Source organism: Miniopterus natalensis, chromosome 2 (assembly GCF_054644295.1).
Source record: "Miniopterus natalensis isolate mMinNat1 chromosome 2, mMinNat1.hap1, whole genome shotgun sequence".
Taxonomy (NCBI): domain Eukaryota; kingdom Metazoa; phylum Chordata; class Mammalia; order Chiroptera; family Miniopteridae; genus Miniopterus; species Miniopterus natalensis.
In genome coordinates this window covers 95,440,061-95,461,936 of record NC_142082.1, presented here as the reverse complement: position 1 = coordinate 95,461,936, position 21,876 = coordinate 95,440,061, and the positions used below count along the sequence as shown (strand labels likewise).

At 36.3% G+C, this 21,876-nt stretch overlaps 1 protein-coding gene across 3 annotated transcripts in view; it reads right to left on the bottom strand.

Annotated features, from left to right (window-relative positions):
- XPO4 (exportin 4) overlaps positions 1-21,876 on the bottom strand; it is a 103,536-nt gene that overhangs the window by 77,302 nt on the left and 4,358 nt on the right. For all 3 annotated transcript variants that reach the window (XM_016203540.2, XM_016203541.2, XM_016203542.2), the window contains exons 2-4: positions 11,307-11,412; positions 5,876-6,017; positions 217-355 (exon numbers count right to left, since the gene is read on the bottom strand). In XM_016203540.2, coding sequence (XP_016059026.1) covers positions 217-355; positions 5,876-6,017; positions 11,307-11,412 — 387 coding nt within the window. The remainder of the gene's footprint in view (positions 1-216; positions 356-5,875; positions 6,018-11,306; positions 11,413-21,876) is intronic.

The window sequence follows — 21,876 nt, the reverse complement described above, 5'->3', positions numbered from 1 at the left end:
AAATCTACAACAACATGGAAACATTGGATCAAATGAAAAAGCGAACTACACTATATCTACAGTACATATACATATGAAAAAACTAGAAAAAACAGGAACAAATAAAAGCTGCTTTTTCTTTCATGTAGATACCCATTACTATTGCTGTAATGGTGTCTGTATAATACAAAATACAAATATTAAATGTTTACAAATGTGAATAGTTAGCACACTTACCACAGTGGGATTGCCACTACTGATCAACTGGCTGACTTCATGAAAAATGCTCTTGCAGTCAATTGACTTATCTAGTGAGCCTCTTTTTACAATTACTGCTACTGCTAAGAGAATCTGTTCCCGAACATACTTTTGGAGGCTGTAAAACATAAAGATCAAAGTGAAAACTTTTACATAATTCTAATATAATAACACTCCCAAATTTCTCATTATGCCTGAATTCCTAATAACCTGCTTATGTCTGAATGGAGCGTAGCCTACTGGTTATGCACAGGCTCCAAAGTCAGAAGACCTGGGTGCAAATCCACACTCTATTATCCATTGGTTATGTAACCCAAGGTAAGATAGTTAACACTCACTCACAGTTTTCTCATCTGTGGAATGGGGACAACAGCAGAGTTGTTACAAGAATTAAATGTTCTCAAAACTGTGCCCAGTGCACACTAAGCACTATGTAAGCATTAGCTACTTCAGTCAGTGTTCAATACATGTAAATCAGCTCACTAAGAGCCAGATTAAGATTCTACCAACTAAGAGAGAAATTCTGACCTAATATCCATCTCCAACCACTTGTATAATCTTATATCCATCCCCTTTAATGTAGAAAGGCAACATGCTAACTATCCAAGACAATGTATGGAAACATGCAAAGTCTAAAAAATCTTTTTTTAAAATCTCATCTCTAAGATATCTTCCTTAGTGTGGTGGCAGAAGCACTGCTCCCAAATGGGGGCAATGTAAAAAGCCCACTAGACAAGAGCATAGAGATTTAACTGCCTTTTCACAACTGTTTCTTAAAGGTAAACCTCAGAAAACAAAACCTTGAACTTTGCAATGCAGCCTTTAGAATGCACAAGGATACAACCACCATGTGCCCTTGAAATAACACCCCAATTTTTCCATTACAGTTGACTTATAGTATTATTTTATATTAGTTTCATGTGTACAGCATAGTGGTTAGACAATTATATAACTTACAAAATAATCCCTGAGAAAATTTAGGTACCCACCTGGCACCATGCATAGTTATGACAATATTATTAATTATATTCCCTATGCTGTACTTTATACCCCTGTAACCATTTTTTTAATTGATTTTTCTTGAGAGAAAGAAGGGGGAAGAGAGGGAAGGGGGGAGGGGGGGAGAGAGAAGTGTCACTTTGTTGTTCCACTTATTTATGCATTCATTGGTTACCCTGACTAGGAATCGAACCTGCCAACTTGGAATGACACTCTAACCAACTGAGCTACCCAGCAAGGGCCCCTGTGACTATCTTCTAACTGCCAATTTGTACTTCTTAATTCCTTCTCCTTTTTCACCAGCCCCCCAACCCCTTTCCCATCTGGTAACCATCAGTCTGTTCTCTGTATCTATGAGTTTGTTCAATTGTTTTGCTCTTTAGATTCCACATATGAGCAAAATCATATGGTATTTGTCTTCCTCTGTCTGACTTATTTCACTCAGCATAATACCCTCTTGGTCCATCCATGCTCTTGCAAAAAAATCCCAAATTCCTTAACATGGCTTATAAGCAGTGGGACACAGCCCAACTTTCCTGGGACACTCCCAATTTACTTGATGTCCAACATAATTATTAATAGTGCTTTCTTTTACTCTGAAAAGTGTCCACATTTGGACAAAAATTATATGGTCACTCACTCCTAAGGCTCTTTATGGCTGGGTGCTGGCTCCCCCCTCTGATGTCACCCCTTCTACGCACACTCAGAACTGCAGGCATACTGAACTTCCTTCAGTTGCTGGCACAAGGCTCACGCACTTCCAGGCCTCTAAATTGCTTTGTCCAGACAGCATCCCTGAACAGCGCCCTTATACCTGGCTGGTCATCACTAAAGAGGGTTCTTCTGTACCTCTGTTATAACACGAAGCATCTGTTACCATGGGTTTAACTTCATCTCTCAGATTGGCCTCCATGCTAGGACTGCTGCTACTGTAGTCTCATAGTAAAGTATAATGCCTGCCAATAATAGGCATGTTAGAAATTTATGTGAATGAACACATGTCCCTGTGTATAGACTAAAGCGAAAACTGTTTCTTCAAAACAAACACTTGAAAGCATTCCTTAAGCAAATAGAGAGATTCTATTATGATCAAGAATATGAGTTGAGCCCGGCTGGGCGTGGCTCAGCGGTTGAGCATCAACCTAGGATCCAGGCAATCAGGGTTCGGTTCCCGGTCAGGGCACATGCCCGGGTTGCCGGCTCAATCCCCAGTTGGGGGCGTGCAGGAGGCAGCTGATCAATGACTCTCTCATCATTGATGTTTCTCTCTCTCCCCCTCACCTTTCTGCTCTCTGGAACCAATAAAGATATATGAAAAGAAAAAAAAAAAAGAATATGAGTTGACCAAAGGGAATTTTTACACTTTTGGGGGGACATAATAGTTTCAAATATTAGTACTCACTGACTACTAGAAAACGCACATAAAACTGAATACTATTACTAAGAATGTGCATAAAGGTAGTTTTAAATATCTCTATTGAAAAGAATTATAAATTACTAGGAAAATAAATAATAATAGCTAACACTGGGTGCTTATGATATGCAAGACTTTTATATAAACTAACTTCACAAAACTTATTACATTTAATCCTCATCACTATCTTTTGAGTACAATATTATTATTCACTCTAGTTAATAATCAGAAAATTAACGCACAAAGAGGTGAAATAATTTGCCCAAGGTCACAGATTTAGAAGGGGCAGGAGTGGGAGTCCTTTTCTCAACCACCATGATCTACTGCCTCTTTATAAAAGTGTACCTATGCCTGGCTGGAGTGGCTCAGTGATTGAGCATCAACCTATGATCCAGGAGATCCAGTTTGATTCCGGGTAAGGGCACATATCTGGATACAGGCTCCATCCCCAGTGGGGGGCGTGCAGGGGGCAGCCAATCAATGACTCTCTCATCACTGACGTTTCTATCTCTCTCTCTCTCCCCCCTTCTCCCTTACTCTCTCTGAAATTAATAAAGATGTATTAAAAAATAAAATAAAAGTGTACCCTGCATTTCACTCTATGCAAATTTCGCTTTAATTAGGAGGAAAAAGAAAACCAAAAAAAATTCTGTGCATGAAATGGCAGTATTCTCTCCTACATAACCTGCAGTATTTGACCTATGCAGTACACTGAAAGTTGTAACTGACTCTAATCTACCCTGTAGGGCAGGAGTAGGGAATACCTGGCCCGCGGGCTGGACCAATAAATTATTTGGTCTCACCCTGCCAAGGCAATCACAGGCAGGACTTGCAGGACTCGAAATTCAATAAATCTAGGAACTTTTTTCATAGCTAATTTTTAAGTTGATAATTTTGTATGCCTATGAATGATGTTATAAATCTCCAAATGGCCGTTGGCAGAAAAAAGGTTCCCCACCCCTGCTGTAGGGCATTCAACTAGATAAAAAGTTTTTCATGAAAGACAAAAAAGGAAGATTATTCTAGAACAAAGAGACTACAAGGACAGGACAACTAAACCTGTGGTTAAATCCTGGATCGAAAAAATAAACTACAAAGGAGGAAAAGGACATAAATAACGTTATTCAGACAATTGGGAATATCCAAATATGAAATCAGAATTACATTAGATAATAGAGTATGAAGACGATGCCCTTAGAAGTCATGCTGAAGTGTTTAAGGATGAAGCATCACGATTTCTGCAGCATCCTTCCAGATGGATCAGGAGAAGATGCATATACATGTATACACACAGTATATACACACACAAGGGAGATCCAATATGACAAAACGTTATTTGAGACCCTGCTAGGGAAAGGGCATGTGCATGTTCACCGTACTATTACTTTATAAACAATTTTAAAATATTCCTGAACTAATCAAAATGACGTAAGGGTGAGGTTATTTTGGATAATACAAGGAATCACACATATACCCACAATCAAAATTTGCCACACCTTTAAGTCTACTAAGCTTTCCAGAACTCAGTAGTTCCCAAGTTCAGGAGGAAGGGGAGTGAGCTGTGATAAATGAGCAGCTCCAGGGCAAGTTAGTATCACACCCAAGTGCCCTCATCAAACAACAAATAAAATTTAAATAAAGAAAGAAAACCAGCATGGAAGGAAAAAAAAAGAAAGGTTAGAAACTGGAGCAATTTTTTTCTTCCTGTTAAAACCAGAAAAAATAAGCCATTCTCCCTACCTTACATATACATGTATATCCACTCATCTATAGAACACATTATTTATTAAACCTGCAATACTAACAAGCTAGGCAAACCTTAGCTTTTTTCTGTCATGCATGTAAAGCAGTCAGCACTAAACTGAGTGCTAAAGTCATGCCAATAATTATGAATCAATATTACAAACTCGAAGACTGCCAGTGAACAATCAGTAGAAAGGAAGGTGTAACAGTATGCTCTAAATTATTTTTAAAGCTTTATGCATGTTTATCACCATTAATCGACATTCCTCATTACCAGCATTTCTAATTACATAACATTTTCTTCATTGAACTTGGAAATGAACAACATATATGCAAAAAGTATCCAACCACCAAAACACAGAGACTTCCTAAGACTTCCTAAAAGAAGTGCACCCAAGGCTTCCTAGAAGAAGACTTGGCATTTAGGGAACTTAAAAAAAAAAAAAGGTAATAAATGAATCTTCCCCAAAAAAGTTGTATGGCTGATAATTTTCCTCTTATTTAAAAAAAAAAAAATCATAAAGTAATAAATGTACACTATCTTGTAAAATGTTTAAACACTACAATGTGTATAACATGAAACAAAATTCATCTTTACCCCATTCCTCAAATGAGAGCCCCTCTCCAAAGGAGCTGTTAAAGAATTTGGTGTTTTTTTCTTCTAAAACCTTTTCGTATAACATACATTTCTATATACACATACAGGTAATGTTTAGTTTGTCAATGTACTTGATTCCTCCCTCATCTGTCTTGGGATACTCACCTGTTCTATAATGCTTACCAAGCACCAAAAGAAGAACAAGTACAAAGGCTTTTCAACTGAGTCCAAAATTAACTTTTATTTACAACCAAAATCTTCAGAACTAAACAACAAAAAACCTAACATCCGGTACAATCTTTTCAAAGAAATAACACCTAGTATTATAAGGTCATATAAAAATCATTATTTCCTTGGGTGGTGAACACACAATACAATGTACAGATGATGTATTAGAGAATTGTACACATGAAACCTATACAATTTTATTAACCAATGTTACCCCAATGAATTCAATTTAAAAAAATCATTATTTCACTAATTAGAAAAACATGCTACAATCATGTGTATGAGTTTTTTGTTTTCGTTTTCTGTTTTTAATATATTTTATTAATTTCAGAGAGAGGAAGGGAGAGGGGGAGAGAGAAACATCAATGAGAGAGTCATTGAGCGGCTGCCTCCTGCATGCCCCCTGCTGAGGATTGAGCCTACAACCTGGGCATGTGCCCTGACCGGGAATCGAACCTGGATCTCCTGGATCAGAGGTCGATGCTCAACCACTAAGCCACACTGGCCAAGCATGTGTATGAGTTTTTAAAATATGAGCCCCACACAGAACTTACCCACAGCGTCTATGATTAAAAAATAAAGAAAAACAAAGGGAAAAGCTCCAAAAGGATAAGCTTAGCACAAGTGTTTCAGCAGAACCTCTTCTGTGTACTTACTTGGGCCTCTGTAAGACGTAGGTTAAAAGGAATGTTCGCAGTGACTCGATGCTGCCTTTTTCCAAGAGAATCCACTCCCGGACCACTGCCTCCATGATGGCCGTGGCAGCTTGAAAGAGGACATAGTCCACCTTGCTTGTTTCTGAGGAGAGAATTAGATACTTTCTGTAAACAGCAGCTCATCTTCCCTTGAACACGTTGCATTTATTAATTGAACTTTTCAGACAAGGAATAAGATGGTTACCTGTTCTTTTTTTTTATCCAGTGACCTTGCTCTAGCACCACAAAGAGGTTAGTTCCTCTCAGAAGACACCTCTGGCAGGTGGCAGCTAATCCCCGATCACAATTTTCACAAACTTTCCTCACCTCTCTTCAACTGTTACTTCCAAAGCATGAAGAACTAAAAAATAACACAGCTTTAAAAAAAATAAAATAAAAATATAAAGCAGTCAGAAAACTTCCTAAGAGATTCTCACCCTGTGCAAAACAGAACTTGGTATCTGCAAAATACCTTAATAAACTAGTCTTTGAACATTACTATTTGTGATGAGCCACGCTGTTAAAATATTCCAATGTTAAGTAATTAAGCTTTCAGCAGGATGACCCATCTCCAATAGCAAGTTCAGAAATAAATACAATCGATGTTATTTTTTTCAAAATGTTAAAAAAAGTAAAATAAAATAAAAAAATTAACAATTTACACAAGGTGAGAAGTTCTTGTGAATTTTCTGATTGCAATACTGATCAAACTGAGTAAAATCCCAAAGCTACACTTAGAAAGATCCAGCCTTAACTAACAAGTGATAGTTTCTAAACTAAAAACTGAATTCTGAGGGGGGAAAAAATAGAAAATTAACATACTTAAAAATATTTTATATTAATTTTCTATTTTTCTTTTATTCACCAATACAACTCCAGTCAGTTTCCAAACAGCATTATCAAAAGGGAGAAACAGTCAAAATAAGTCAAGAAAAAGTGGAAATTTTCTGACGCTCCAAAAAATAACCATCGTGTAAAATCCATGAGAAATCTATGATTAGACTACAGGTTATTTGCCAAGATCACTGGACATGGGTATCTGAAAGCCTCGTGAAATTCACTCTAGGCAAAGAATAGCACCTTCAAGAAATTATCAGAAGAGCATGAAGATACAGTCCGGCACACCATTTTCTCTCCTATTCAAGTTCTGGTCATTTAAAAATCTTATAAGTGATCCTGACACAATTAGCCATAAAAATGTGAGAGAACAGTATACCCTACATAAATGCCTATTATATTACACTACTACCTAGGAATTTTGAAAATACCAAAACTAATAAGTGAAGCCAATTTGCACCTTCTTTTTTAACGTTTTATTATTCCATGCTATCTTTATATGAATTCTAATTGAGATGATCATCACAACTCACAAAAATTTAGAAAACTTAAAACAGAACCAATAAATAAAGCAATAGTTTCCAAAAATGTAAACCTATAACGAAAAGATGCATTTAAAGTTCCAGGAGAAAAATAAGCATTCTGTTAAAAGAGAATTTTAAACAGAAATCAGCTATATCTATTTAGGTCACTTAAGGAGAAATACAGTACTGCTATATAAAAGTAACTCAAATAATCTCTTTTTATAAATCTCTTTTTGAAACAAAATGATGGTTTCTGCCTACCTTCATACTCCATTACAAACAGTAAAAATTTTAAGAACAAGAAACCTAAAATCCTTAACCATGGATTTTAACAAAAAAGCAAAATTGTAGGGACTCACAGAATTTTGGAAATAGACCTCCAAAGATCACCTAGTTCAATTCCTGCATTTTACAGTTAAAGGAACGGAAGCACCAAGTGATAAAGAAACAAATCGGAAATCCAAGATCACAAAGCTGGTGCGGTCCTTGAACAATACTGATCCACCCCTACCTGCACGTGCCAAGAAAGGTAAGACGAAACAAGGACCTTCTGGTCTTCAAGAGCAATGGAACATGCTTACTCCTAACTATTTGTGCTGGGAGCACAATTATAAAAGGTGAATGACTTTCAAAGATTTCAAGGTAACTCTTTGTTTTTTTAATTGATTTTTAGAGAGAGGAAGGGGGAGAGGGAGAGAGGGAAAGGAGGAGGAAGAGAAAGAGAGAAGGGAGAGAGAGAGAGGGAGGGAGAGAGAGAGAGAGAGAGAGAGAGAAACCCATCCAATCTGTTGCATTCATTAGTTGATTCCTATATGGTGCCCTGTTCAGGGATTGAACCCAAAACCCTGCCATAACCAGATGATGCTCTAGCCAACTGAGCTTCCCAGGTAAGGCTCAAGGTAACTCTTTTCCTCTGCTTGGTATTAAATGAAGATCTCTATATTACTACCCCATAAGAAGCTCTCTAAGAAAAGAGGAATCTGGAAAAAAGAAAGCCAAATTTTAAAGAAGAAATTTTCCTAACCTAGCAAATTACACTTTCTCATGAAAACTGTTCAGCCTTCATACACTACACTTACCCCCAACATAAAGTTCAAAAGCTACTTGCAGGAGGTCTGGCAACTTGCCAGCAGGACCCACAGTATATGAGGCTTATTCTTCTCTCTGTTGGAGAGATGCTGGAAATGGCCACATCTTCACATCTAGAATTTCTAATTAGAATGGCTTTCCACTGACTAGGGCACAGTCTAGATGACTAATTATTTTAGGCCACTTTAGCAGGACACCTTCATTTCCTACTTCGTAACTTTAATAATAATTACATAAGTAAAATTCATTTGTATCTTGTCAGCCATCTGAAACTAGACAGAGCAATAAAGACAAAAGTTAAAATGAAGTAAATGTTAGAGAGGAAATGTATACACTACGTTCTGATCAGAAAGTATTTTTTAAAAAAAAGAAAACCCTAGTAGTCAAGCCCAGATGTCAGTGACGACAATCACCTCTCTGGCCTTAACGCATAGGTGACATAAGCACCCCAAAGGCTGCTTAATAACACACACGTGCACACCATTTTGTTTTATTTTGGCTACTTCTGAGACAACACATAAAAGAATTCCACTTCTCCCTGAGAGAAGGACAAAAGAATGTCACAAAGCTCCAGGAGTGCTAAACCAGTCCTTCACTGTCTGGGAGTGTAACAGTTCTTTAACAAGAAGAGAACTCAGGTTTTGTCAAGGAACATTTGACCCTACAAACCTAGAAAATTCCTATGCCTTCTGAGGTGAAACAGTTTGAAGTGCTCTTCTGACAAAATGCACAGCCATGCAACATGCACATGCACACACGTGTGAGCACATACGGAAAAGAGCAAAAAAATTACAACTTGAATGAAAACAAAAAGATAAGACAAGGAAATGAGAAAAAAACGAGAAACATGATGAAATTTGGGAAGGGGAAAGGAAGAATTTTAAGAGGCCAGAAAGGGGAAGCATCAAGGCGAAAGTCTCCCCTTTATTAGAATATATTACCCCAACATTCTACAAAAATGAAATATAATCCCTAGACAAGAATGTGAAAATTCTGAATGGTGATTGACTGCCACTTGCATGAGAAGTCTTCTTAGAGGAATTAACCTTTCTGTGCTGGTGGCAACCGAGGACGGAGTTAAAAGATACTCTGTGAAGTTTAGATGTAACATTAATGTAACACAGGGCTTGGCAGTACATTAATGACTGTAATACATGCACTCAGGCTTTTAAATAGTTCATGTCTCAAAACCCACACTGATTTCAGAAGCACGACTGGAATCGGCAATACTCTTCTTTAGAAATTTTTATCAGAAAAACAAGTTTTCCAAAACAAGCTCAAATCATAACAAAGCAACAATACTTCATAAATACACATACTCAAAAAAGGAAAGAGTGGTATAAACAAATACACTCTAATAAAATACTTATAACTTAGATCAACTACTTCCCAACTAGTACAGAATGATAATGAATTACAACAGAAAGTCAGATGAAACATTGATGGAACTCTAGTTAATGTAGTTAACGGCACATGCCATGAAAACCATTCTCAGATTATTTTAGGTGCTGGTTTAACAAAATGGTTTCCTAATTCCATTAATGCTGAGCAATTTCCAGGCATTAAGGATGAAGAAAGTCTGTTAAATTCTGAAGGCTGATGCTTAGTTTGCTTCTTTTAATTTAATGCTGAGTTAAGTATTTTCCATAGGCATAAAATAAATTATCTTAGTGCCAGAAACAAATTCACCACTCAAAAAAAATTCAAAACTTCCTCATTTGGAATTTAAAAGGTGGTTATTAAAGCTGCTCCTCTAACAGTGAGATCTAACTCCTAGGTGGGAGAGAGCCACCTTCACCACCACTGCTAGCTCCTTACAAACAAAAAATAGCCTTTATTAAGCTTATTATATTTTTAATGGGGTCATGTCATTTACCTGACTATTTACAAAGTGCTTTTCTACATTGTTACTACATTTGCACCTCCCAACTTAAGATAGCTAAATCCATGAAGGAACATGACATCACTGTTCCCATTTCACAGGTGAGAACAGGCCCAGAGAGGGTAAGTGACCCCTCAAGGTGATGAATACATGCAATAGGCACCTCTGGAGCTGGGACCTCAACAGTCCCTGCAGCTTTTCCAACCCAACTAATCAAACAACTCTAATTTATAAGCCTGTGTATGTATTTTTGACATTATAACTTTCATTGCAGGGGATTTCAAACTGGTGGTTAACAGATAAGTCAAAGCACAAGAACAAAAGGTCAGATATTTTAGTTTCTAATCCTCCACTAACCAATTTTGTAGTCATGGATAACTCAGCATTTCAGCCTTAAATATGGATGGCAAAAAATGGCTCCAATTTTAAAAAAAGAGCCAATAATAAAAAGGTTATAAAATATCTGAGAGGCAGAAGATATGAAAATACCATCTTTGGAAACAGATCATTTCTGTACATATGTCAGATATAAGGACTCATACAATTTTTTTTACAAGTGTAAAAAAATCAATGCTTCATTTTAGGATATACAGTGATATATCCTATACAGAACTGACTAATATTCACTAAGCAAGCTGAGTACAAACTATTAAAAAATAAAAAGCTATGAAGAAAAAAGACAAAAGAAAGAAATTGTAGAAAGCTCCCAAAACAATCTGAATTTTAAAACACTAGGATAAGATATGGTACATTTCCTATAATAAATGCGATCACACTTGAAAACAACTGAAAAATATATTAAGATTTTTTTTTTTCCACTCTTAACAGCCTTCATGTTATGGCCAATAATAAAATTATTGAGGTGGGAAATCTAAAGTTAAAAAACACTTTCTGTCTGGCTATATGGGATATCTTTAAAAATCACTTCAGAGAATGATTATTAATGAAAAATTATAACTGTACAAACCTGCTTATTTTAAAAAGAATTTAAAATATGTAACATTCAAGATAGAAAAACTAGAAGTGATTATGCAAAAATATTTTTAAAGTAAATACTTACCCAAAATATGCTTGCAAACTGCAAATGGTGACTTCGATTTCCTAAATGATAAGAATATGTGCTCTGCATGCTGGCGTTGTTCATTGTTGACCATGGAAGGCGGTGCCTTGACAGTTAAGAGAAACAAACAGAGCACATGTGTTCAGTAAGAAAGCTTGAACCACAGCAATCCTTTTACTCACAATGAAAAAATATTTTCACTTTGGAGAGCCGGGGGGGCAATAGGAACACATATTCTTACTTTTTTTTTGGAACTAGTAATATGAAACTTCATAATAAATATTTAAAATATTGTCTCAGGAAAAGGAAGACATTTCCAGCAAGGTTTGGGCCAGAATCCTTTAAAGCTGCCTACATTTTAGATAGATACTTATCCAACATGTTTTTTGTATCCTTTTAAACACAGCCATTTTACTGACTTTTATTCCAAAATATACCACCCCATCTAACTTGACCAAATTCAAATAATTTTGAAATTCTTCAGCACTAGTGAGACTGAATCCTAAGTTCCTTTCCTTTCCTAGTCTGTCCCTGCCTTTCTGTTTTTGTAAGTAGCATACTTCCCTTCTGAATGAAAGAAACTTTTACATCTTCTCTTCCCAAATGAAAGTAACAAGCTGACTGTGATACCTAAGTTGAAACTAGAATAGCAGAGGTCTCACTTTAAATTCTTTTATTCTTTTTTCGCACAGGGAATGGCTTGAATCTTATTATTCTTTTTTTTTTTTTAATGTCTTTATTGATTTCAGAGAGAGGGAAGGAGGGGGAGAGAGACAGATAGAAACATCAATGATGAGTCATTGATCGAGCCCGCAACCCGGGCATGTGCCCTGACTGGGAATCGAACCCCGATCGCCTGGATCCTAGGTCAACGCTCAACTGCTGAGCCAGGCCCGGCCGGGCAGTCTTATTATTCTTAATTTTAAATATACATATATATGAAAAATGCCATCTTGGAATGTTCTCTAAATATTTTCTGCTTCTTGGAGGTCTCTTTTTACTAGTTCACAGCAAGAATTTCCAGCAGCACTTTGCAGAGCCAGTGTATGCAGGTGGGAATTGGCTTTGAGGGTTTCTCATGGCTTTTCAGCCTTTATATGTGTACCAGTCTCACATTTGGCTGAAACCTCAGGATTCTCCATCAGCCTTCTGTCTTACCTTCATGGTATTAGAACCTCCTGTCTCCTAGAAGGGAGGATCAACTGCCCTTCATGCCCTCTGCAGGAAGAACTATTCTGTATGACACATCTCAGCTCTTCCTCAAGGGATGATTCTTTCATCAGAAATCTACAGTCCACCTATCCCGACCTCTCTTGAAGTCTGTATCCAGAGTCACTAGCCGAAAAGCATGAGTGACCTACCTCCCCGCTTACGGCCTTCCCCAACCCCCTTAAATTTTATAAGCTTATGACTGGACTTTAGCCCACCAACTTACCTGGTTTGAATAACCGGTTATGCTGAGAGCTAAAACTGGCAACAGTTGCCCTGTGCCTTCAGGGTGGTTCGATGGGGCAGAGTATGCCACCATCTGAATACTGGGCACTGAGTGAAATGTGAATGATGCTCATGTCACTGACTAGAACTCTGAGGGTGGGATGGGGGTTAACTACTATTTTGGGAGGGTCATGAGCTCTTTCCCCTTCTTATTAAATAAATGGATCAAAATTAATAATTCAAGCCCTGCCTGCAAAATAAATTTTTTTAGTATTGTTTAGCAAAAACAATAAAAACACAAATTTTTTAACTCAGAAAAATCAGGGAATAGTAAAGTCTGGAATTTATGAAACTCCTATCTGAATAATAAATTAATCAGCTTCTAAACAAAACAACTTATGAAGTCTGCCCAGGTTTTTAAATTTTATTTTGTTCTAACAATCTTTCTTCTCAAGATAATACCCTCTGAGCTGCCTAAGCTGCCTAAGGGTATAATGCTCTACCTAAGCATACAGTCCCATTATACGATTTGGTTATCTGAAGAGGAGAAGAGACTGCTTGTAAAGCCTACCAATCAAAATACAATTCTCAATTTGAGAGGAAAGGGAGAGAACAGATGGTAGGAAAATAAACCTTTGTTATTGTAACCAGTAAAAAGTAGGGAAATCATAATTTCATCTATATTCAAAGAATCTGGAAGACAAACATTTTGCAAACAAGTACGTAGATCAATATTCATTATAAACTATATTAATTATGCAACATTTGTCATTCTAATTTCAGTGAAAATAGTAGAAAGGAAAAAAAAAGATGTATATCCAAGAGAAGTAAGTAAACTTCAATGCTCTGGCCTAAAAAAATTCTTATAATTAGTTAAAACCAGTGATTTTCTTAAGGATATAGCACCCTCTATAGCTCTCTAGGTAAAAGTGCAAACATTTCCAATAAAACAATGTGTCAAATTCTTTAATACTTTTTTTAAAGGCTTTATTAATAACATACTGTGACCAGCTAACTGCTAAATATATGTTTCTCCTTCCATTTCCAAATTCTTCATTCCCACCATCTTCCCCAACTTCACCCAGAAAAAAAATTTTTTAAATACATCTCTATTGATTTCAGAGAGAGGAAGGGAGAGGGAGAGACAGAAACATCAATGATGAGTCATTGATTGGCTGCCTCCTGCACGCCCCCTACTGGGGATCGAGCCCACAACCCGGGCATGTGCCCTGACTCCGGATCCTAGGTCGATGCTCAACTGCTGAGCCACGCCCGGCCGGGCACCCAGAAAATTTCTGAGTTAGACATTTTTTTATTCTCATCACCCTTGAAAAGTAGAACTACACGAGCATAATTTTGCAAGTTAATATGCAAGTTATTCTACAAAAATATTTCCTAAAGCTAATTGTCTTTGGACATCCTAATAACCACACACTTAATAAAGTACAGGTCTGAATATATTTTATATAACAAATAATTAAATTTTGCCCAGCAGGGTGTGGCTCAGCAGTTGAGCAGCAACCTAGGATCCAGGAGATCCAGGTTCTATTCCCAGTCAGGGCACATGCCCGGGTTGCGGGCTCGATCCCCAGTCGGGGACATGCAGGAGGCAGCCAATCAATGACTCTCATCATTGATGTTTCTATCTCTCTCTCTCCCTCTCCTTTCCTCTCTCTGAAATCAATAACGACATATTTTTAAAAAAAGAAAAAGAAATTAAGGAATCCTCAAAAGCTAAAAAGGAAGCAAAAACAGGGACTTAAAGATGAAAGCAAGTACATATGCATGCACCCTAAAGATGCATCAACCCCAAGTGACCTTGAGTTTGCATTGTGACAGCCGTCCAATGTACAGAAGAGATATAGCCAGGGCCTTCCTAAGGTAGAGCTCTAACAGAGCATCCTTCCACATAAAGATGGGATCTTCAGAAGAAGGGTAAACTATTGAAAAAGAGAGAGAGAGGCCAGGCCCTGGCCAGGTAGGTTCAGTTGGTTAGAGTGTCATCCTAACAGACCAATGTTTTGGGTTCAATTCCCAGTCAGGGCATATACTAGAATCAATCAATGATTGGGGAGAAAAAGGGACATCTGTAATATTTTAAACAAAAATAAAATTAAAAAAAATAAAAATTAAAAAAAATAACTATAAAAAAAAAAAAGAATCAATCAATGAATGCATAAATAAGTGGAACAGCCCTAGCTGATGTGGTTCAGTGGTTAGAACTTTGGCCTGCCCACCAACAGGTCTTTGGTTTGATCCCCATTCCAGTCGGGGAGTGTGCGGGAGACAACCAATTGGTGTCTCTGTCACGTCAATGTTTTTCCTGCTCTCTCCACCTTCCTTCCTCCCTCCCCTTCCATTCTCTCTAAAAAGCAATGGGGAAAGAAATATTCTTGAATGAGGATTTAAAAAAAAAAAAAAAAATGGGACAAATCAATGTTTCTCTCTCTCTAATCAATTTTAAAAATAAATGAATAAATAAATAAGCAACAGTAGTCACTACACAAAAATTACTTCACTACCAAATATTCATTACCAAATGTTCAAGAACCTGAACAAACTTGTTTTGCTAAAAGGGTATGTGACAGCCCTGGCAGATGTGGCTTAGTTGGTTGGAGCATTGTCCCATGTACCAAAGGGTAGAGGTTCGATTCCTGGTCAGGGCACATACCCAGGTTGCAGATTCAATCCCTGGTCAAGGTGTCTGGGAGGCAACTGATGGATGTTTCTCTCTCTCTCTCTCCCCTACTCCCTTCCTCTCTCTCTAAAATCAATTTTAAAAAGTAATAAAAATAAAAGGATGTGACAATATCGTGTACTCTCTTAGGATATCTGTGTAAAAAAATTCCTTGGTATAGTTCACAAATGGACAAATGTTAAAGGTAGGTATATATATGAAGATGATGATGAAAAATTCATTGTCTTCATCATTCTATTTGGCATTTATAAATCTAAAAATGGAATTATTTATAATTACAAAGCAAAGAATATGGCCATTTTCTTTTTATCAAAAGCATTATATTTGAGTGATTCTAAAGCAAGAAAAGAAACAGGAATAATTAGAAAGAATCAGTATTCATTTTCACAGTGGAAATGCAACAAGCAGAAGTAATGATGGGACCTATGAGGATTATGTGAAATCTGGGATCAGTTTGCAAAACAGAAGAAGAATGCAAAAAGACACACAACCATACTCCAGACCTATGGTAGCCACTCCCCACGTGTGGCCATTTAAATTAGGTAAAATTTAAAATTTAGCTCCTCCACTGCACTCACCACATTTCAAGTATTCAACAGCAACACATGGCTATTGGCTACCATGTAGACATATAAACTTTTAACACAGAAATTCCTATCAACAGAGCTGCTGTGGGTGATACAGAGAAAAGGTGGTGACAAAGGATTCTAAAAAGCTGGAAATCTACAAACTTACCCAAAGCCTCATATAGAGCAGTCAGTAACAAACCATTTATTAATGAGGAAAACAATCTTATTTTTTCCCTATAACTGAAGATGCAATGGCAGGATGTAAACAGGCATTTCTAACAATATACGAATCATTAATCTACTTTTGGTTTCTTGTATGACCACTACTAGTAAGAATTGTCAGAGGACACATTTATATCTAAAATTAAATTCAAACTTATAAAAAATTGATTTATGTGAAGTTAAATCTTTTTAGAAAAAAATGTTCTGCAAGAATCATCAGCTCTAAATGTACTAAAATTTATATTTGTAAATAATCAAAAATTTATCCCAATGTTGTCTCAGCCTATAAAATATAACAGCTCTAGGAAAAGCTGCATCAGCAGAAAAACCCTACTCAAAATAAAAAATTATCAAAAATTGCCCTAGCCAGTTTGGCGAAGTGGTTAGAGAGTTAGCCTGCAGACTGAAGGGTCTCAGGTTCAATTCCAGTCAAGGGCACATACCTCGGTTGCAGGTTCGATCCACTGGGTGCATGTGGGAGGCAACCAATCAAGGGGTCTTTCTCACATTGATTTTTTTTTCTTTCTATCCCTCCCTTCCACTCTCTCTGAAAAACAATGGAAAAAATATCCTTAAATGAGGATTAAAAAAAAAAAAGTATCAAAAATTATTTGCAATCTTGCATTGCAAAGAGCAACTGACATCACTTTTGATTATACTGACTGGAAATGAACTTGCTGAAAGTAAAATTTTGATGACCTAATACATTTGTAGAAAAGTAAGCCAAAAATATTTTATGACCAATCAAGATATCACAGGTGTTATTTTTTGTATTATATTAAGTTATAATACTCAAATATTATTCTTTTGTCAATTTATAAGTTTATTACTCAGCACTATTACTCCTATTATGTTTTACAATAAAATATTTTTAAAGGAAAAAAGCTTTATATTTTAAAACCTATAATGGTACTTTTTACCTGCTTTTTGAACCAAGGGCTCCACAAATTACGTGGCCAACCCTGGCTAGAAAACAAAGACAGTGACAGGAATACCTTACAGCTGGACTCAGGAGAGCCAATAACTAACTGTTGAGTTCAGAGCCCACTGAGACAGACAATTAAGATGAGGAGATAGAATGAGACATGGCCCAGTAAATCAGAACCTTTATAGTTAAGGCATAGGAGTTTGCAGTTGTAATAATCACTCCAGACTGATTGTGCACATGATAAACTCTGAAAGCCCCTACTCTAGAATATTCCTTCTTTGCCACTTTATAGTGGGCCTGATTTTTCCCACAATTACAAATGAATAGAGCTTGGCCTAAGAGTAAATCCTTATCTCTTCTCCAGAATAAAGTTTATGGTTTCTATAACAGCTCTATCTCAAAAGCCTTTTTCCCTTTATTTGCTAGCAAGGTTATGCTTATAGCAGTGATGAAACAATCTGCAGAAATGGGATAACCTGACATAAATGCAAAGCTACAAATCTAGTGTGTTGTGTTTTTTTTAGTATGTTTTTATTGATTTCAGAGAGAAAACAGGAAAGGAAGAAACAGGAACATCAATGATGAGAGAGAATCATTGATTGGTTGCCTCCTGCACACCCCCTACTGGGAATCAAGCACAAACCAGGCATATGCCCTGACCAGGAATCAAACTGTTACCTCCTGATTCATAGGTTGACATTCAACCATTGAGCCACACTGGGCAGGCTACAAATCTAGTCTTTACTCAGCCCCAACCATAATACAGCTTCTAGTTATCTTTGAGATAAAAATTATAGAACATTCAAGAAAGTCACCACAGATTTTTAAAACAATTTTATCAAAATTTTATTATTTGTGACTCAATTTTTTATATCATTAAAAATTCAATCTCTATTAAACTTAGAAATTGAGGACTCTTGCCACTTCCAATCCCATTCCCTATATACCTATTCTTAAAAGTTTAGTATATATCTTCCAATTCTGCTTCTATGCATATATAAATCTATGCAGATTTTTTTAAATTCTCACCTGAGGATATTTTTTAATTGGTTTTAGAGAGGGGGAGTGGAGAGAGAGAAAGGGAGAGAGAAAAACATCTATATGAAAAACATCCATCGGTTGCCTCCCATACAAACCCACAACCTAGGTATTTGCCCTGACCAAGAATCAAACTGGCAACCTTTTCAGTGCATGGGATAACGCTCCAACCAACTGAGCCACCTGGCCAGGGCCAAAGATTTCTTTTTATTTAGAAAACAAAGATACATTCTGTTCTGCACATTTTTCCTTACTTATTTTGAACATCTTTCCGTGTCTATTCAGATCTTCCCATTTAAAAAAAAAAAAAATACTACATATTAGATCCACATTTCTGGAAAGTTCCAAAAATTCCATTATGTATAATACCAGTATTAAGCCAATTTCTTCCAACTAGACATTCACGCTGTTTCAGTTATTTGCTATTGCAACGTATATATACCAGAGGCTGAATAAGTGGCTAAAAGTGAAATGGATGGGGTCAGAAGGCATAACAGATTTTTAAGGCTTTGGTACTTCCTACCAAAAACTTGTAGCTCTTTATACTTCCACTAGCATTCTCTGCTTCTCCACATCTTTACATCTGAAATACCATTTTAATCATAGTTCTGGTTCTAGACTACACTGTTCCAGCTTTCTATTCCCTTCCCATGACAGGGCAACAATGTTTCAATTATTGCTGCTTTCAAATACATTTCAACAACTGTTACATCAAATCCCTCAAACTTTTCATTCTTTTTTTTAAATGTTGTTATTCTCATATAATTATTCTTCTAGATATATTTTGTAATTAATTAGTTAAGTTTTTCTCCCACCTCAAAAAAGGGTGAAGAGGGAAGAGGAATTTTGATTGACATTACATTCAGTCTATAAATTAATGAGGAATTGCAACCTTAACCAGATTAATTCTTTGGACTGAAAAATGCAGATCTCATTTAATTCTGACCTTCTTTTAAAGTCTTCAAGTAAATCGTACAGTTTTCTTCACAAAAACATTGTGTATTTCACCCTGACTGGGTGGCTCAGCTAGTTGGAGCCACCCAAAAAGTTTTAGGTTTGCCCTGGCTAGTTTGGATCAGTGGTTAGAGCATCGGCCCACAGACTGAAGGGTCCGGGTTCAATTCTGGCCAAGGGCACGTACCTTGGTTGCAGGCTCAATTCCCTACCCCAGTCAAGGAGGTGTGTGGTAGGCAACCAATTGTTCACATCAATTTTCTCTCTCTCTCCCTTTCACTCTCTCTGAAAAGCAATGGAAAAAATATCCTCAGGTGAGGATTTAAAAATAAATATATAAAAAATAAAATAAACACTCCAAGAAGGAAAAAAAAAAGGTTTCAGGTTCGACTCCTGGTCAGAGCATGTTCAAGATTTCTCTCTCCCTCTCTCCCTCCCTAAAAATCAATAAAGATATCCCCAGGTGAGGATTACATAAAAAGTAAAGTGTTGCGTTGTTTATTAAATAGTGCCCTATAATTTATCCCTACAATTTTTTTATTCCTAATGTTGAGGTCTTTTTTCCATTTTTAAGCTAATCACTGTTGGTATAAAGGAAATTCTGCAATTGGTTTATTTGTCCTATATCCAGCCACCTTACCAAACAACTACTGATTCTAAGTGTTTTAGTTAATTTCCTTCAAATTTGTTTCCTAAAAATCACCTGCAAATAATCACCTTCTTTACTTTTCTTTCCAATATTTGCACTTACTCCTTTTTAATATCTTACCGTATTAGCTAGGCCCTCCAGAGGTGCTGAATAATAGTTATAGTAGGACTTCCTATTTACTCTTAAGGATAGCACCATTTAGCCCAGGCTAGGTACCATCATCCCAATACGCCAAGGTTGTGGGTTTGATCTCCCTCTGGTCAGGGCACATACAAGGAACCACCAATGAATGCATAAAACAAGTGGAACAACAAATTGATATCTTTCTCTCCCTCCCTCTCTCTAAAATCAATAAAAATAATAATAATAATAAAATAATATTATACCATTTACTAGTGGTTTCAAAGAACTGTTTTAATTATATATATTTTATCAACTCCTAGTTTACTAAATTTTTAATCATAAAATGCTGTTAAATTTTATCAACTGCTTTTAGGTATCCATGGATGACTTCAAAGGTCTTCTCACATTTCTTCTCTGGATCACTGGCTATGTTTCAATTAGCTGAGTCCGAGACAAGTACAACTGCAAAATACACATATACTTCAAATGAATTTTAAATAAAAATTTTCCACTAACTAGTCTGAGAAAAAAATTGTTAGTGCCAGTTTTCTAATATCTAGTGAGTGCCACAGCAAAGACTAAAAGACAAGGTTGAAATAAAAAAAATTAAAAAATGCTTACTGAATAATAGCGCATCTTTCCAATAAGAAAAGTAAATGCTATAATCAAAACTCTTAATTTTACATGTGCATTACTGATTACAAAAAAAATAAAAGCACTGTACCTTATTCAAAGAAGGGACTCAGGAAATTCTACTAGGTAAATGCTCAAACACTCCCCAAACATACTGCATTTGGTTTTTCCAGACCTTCATACAAATAGATCCCTCTAGCTGGGATACTTGGGATACCCAACTAGAAAACTCCAATTTGCTCTTCACGACTAAGCTAAAGAATCACCTGTTCCGAGAAGCCATTTCTAGGTCCCCACCTCATTTTGAGATAGATGTCTTTCCACTGTACTCTCACAGAACACTGGATATACTTCTAATTATAAATTACCTAACAACCGCTAACAGTTTTGCCTTTCTCTCCATTAGACTATGCCATCATTAAAAACAAGGTCTTTCTCCTGCCTCCTCAGCAAATATAGCATTGTGCCTCCCATATATATACTGAAGAAATGCTCTAGAATGAACAAGTGGCCAGATATTGAATTCCAGGACCAAGCCTACTATATAACCAAAGGCTAATTATTAACCCCTCTGAATCCCAGATTTTCTAATTTATAATGTTTAAGAATATCTCTTCTCCTATTTACTTCACAGGATTAATATGAGAATCAAATAATATGATACAAATTTTTGTACAGCACAACTTTTCAGATGTTTTCAAAACATTAACTTCATTTTATTACAATAAAAACTATGAAAGCCAGTCACGAGTCACTTTCATTAAAGTTGCATTTAGATCTATTAAAATTCACTCTGGCTTTAAAACAAAGATGCAATTACTTTCCTATAAAGTTTCAGCTAACATATGTGCTGTACACTATCTTATATCATCAAAAGACAATCCCTAACAGTCCAGGGGAACAAAACCAAGGAAATTCAAGACAATAAGTAAAGCACTCTTTGGATTTGTAGTTCAAACAGGTGCAATATAAATACTAAAAAAATACTAAACTTTTCCATTATGGTGTCTCTAAAATCAAAACACATCTTACATTTTCTATCAATTCACCAACAGACAATAAAAACAAACTTCCTTCAAAATTCATCCACAATAAGGTGAACAAAGAAAAGTACAGAAGGATATGAATCACACAATCTCATTTATGTAAAAAAACGCATTTTAAAAAATGACTTATAGATGCTCTTATATGCTTAGAGATTTTCACTACAGATACCAAAGGAAGCCACCTCTGAAGAGAGGGAATAGGAACTTAGGGAACTTTTACTATCCCCTATCCACCTTTCTGCAGGGCTTGAATTTCTTACTTTTCAGAAAGGTAGC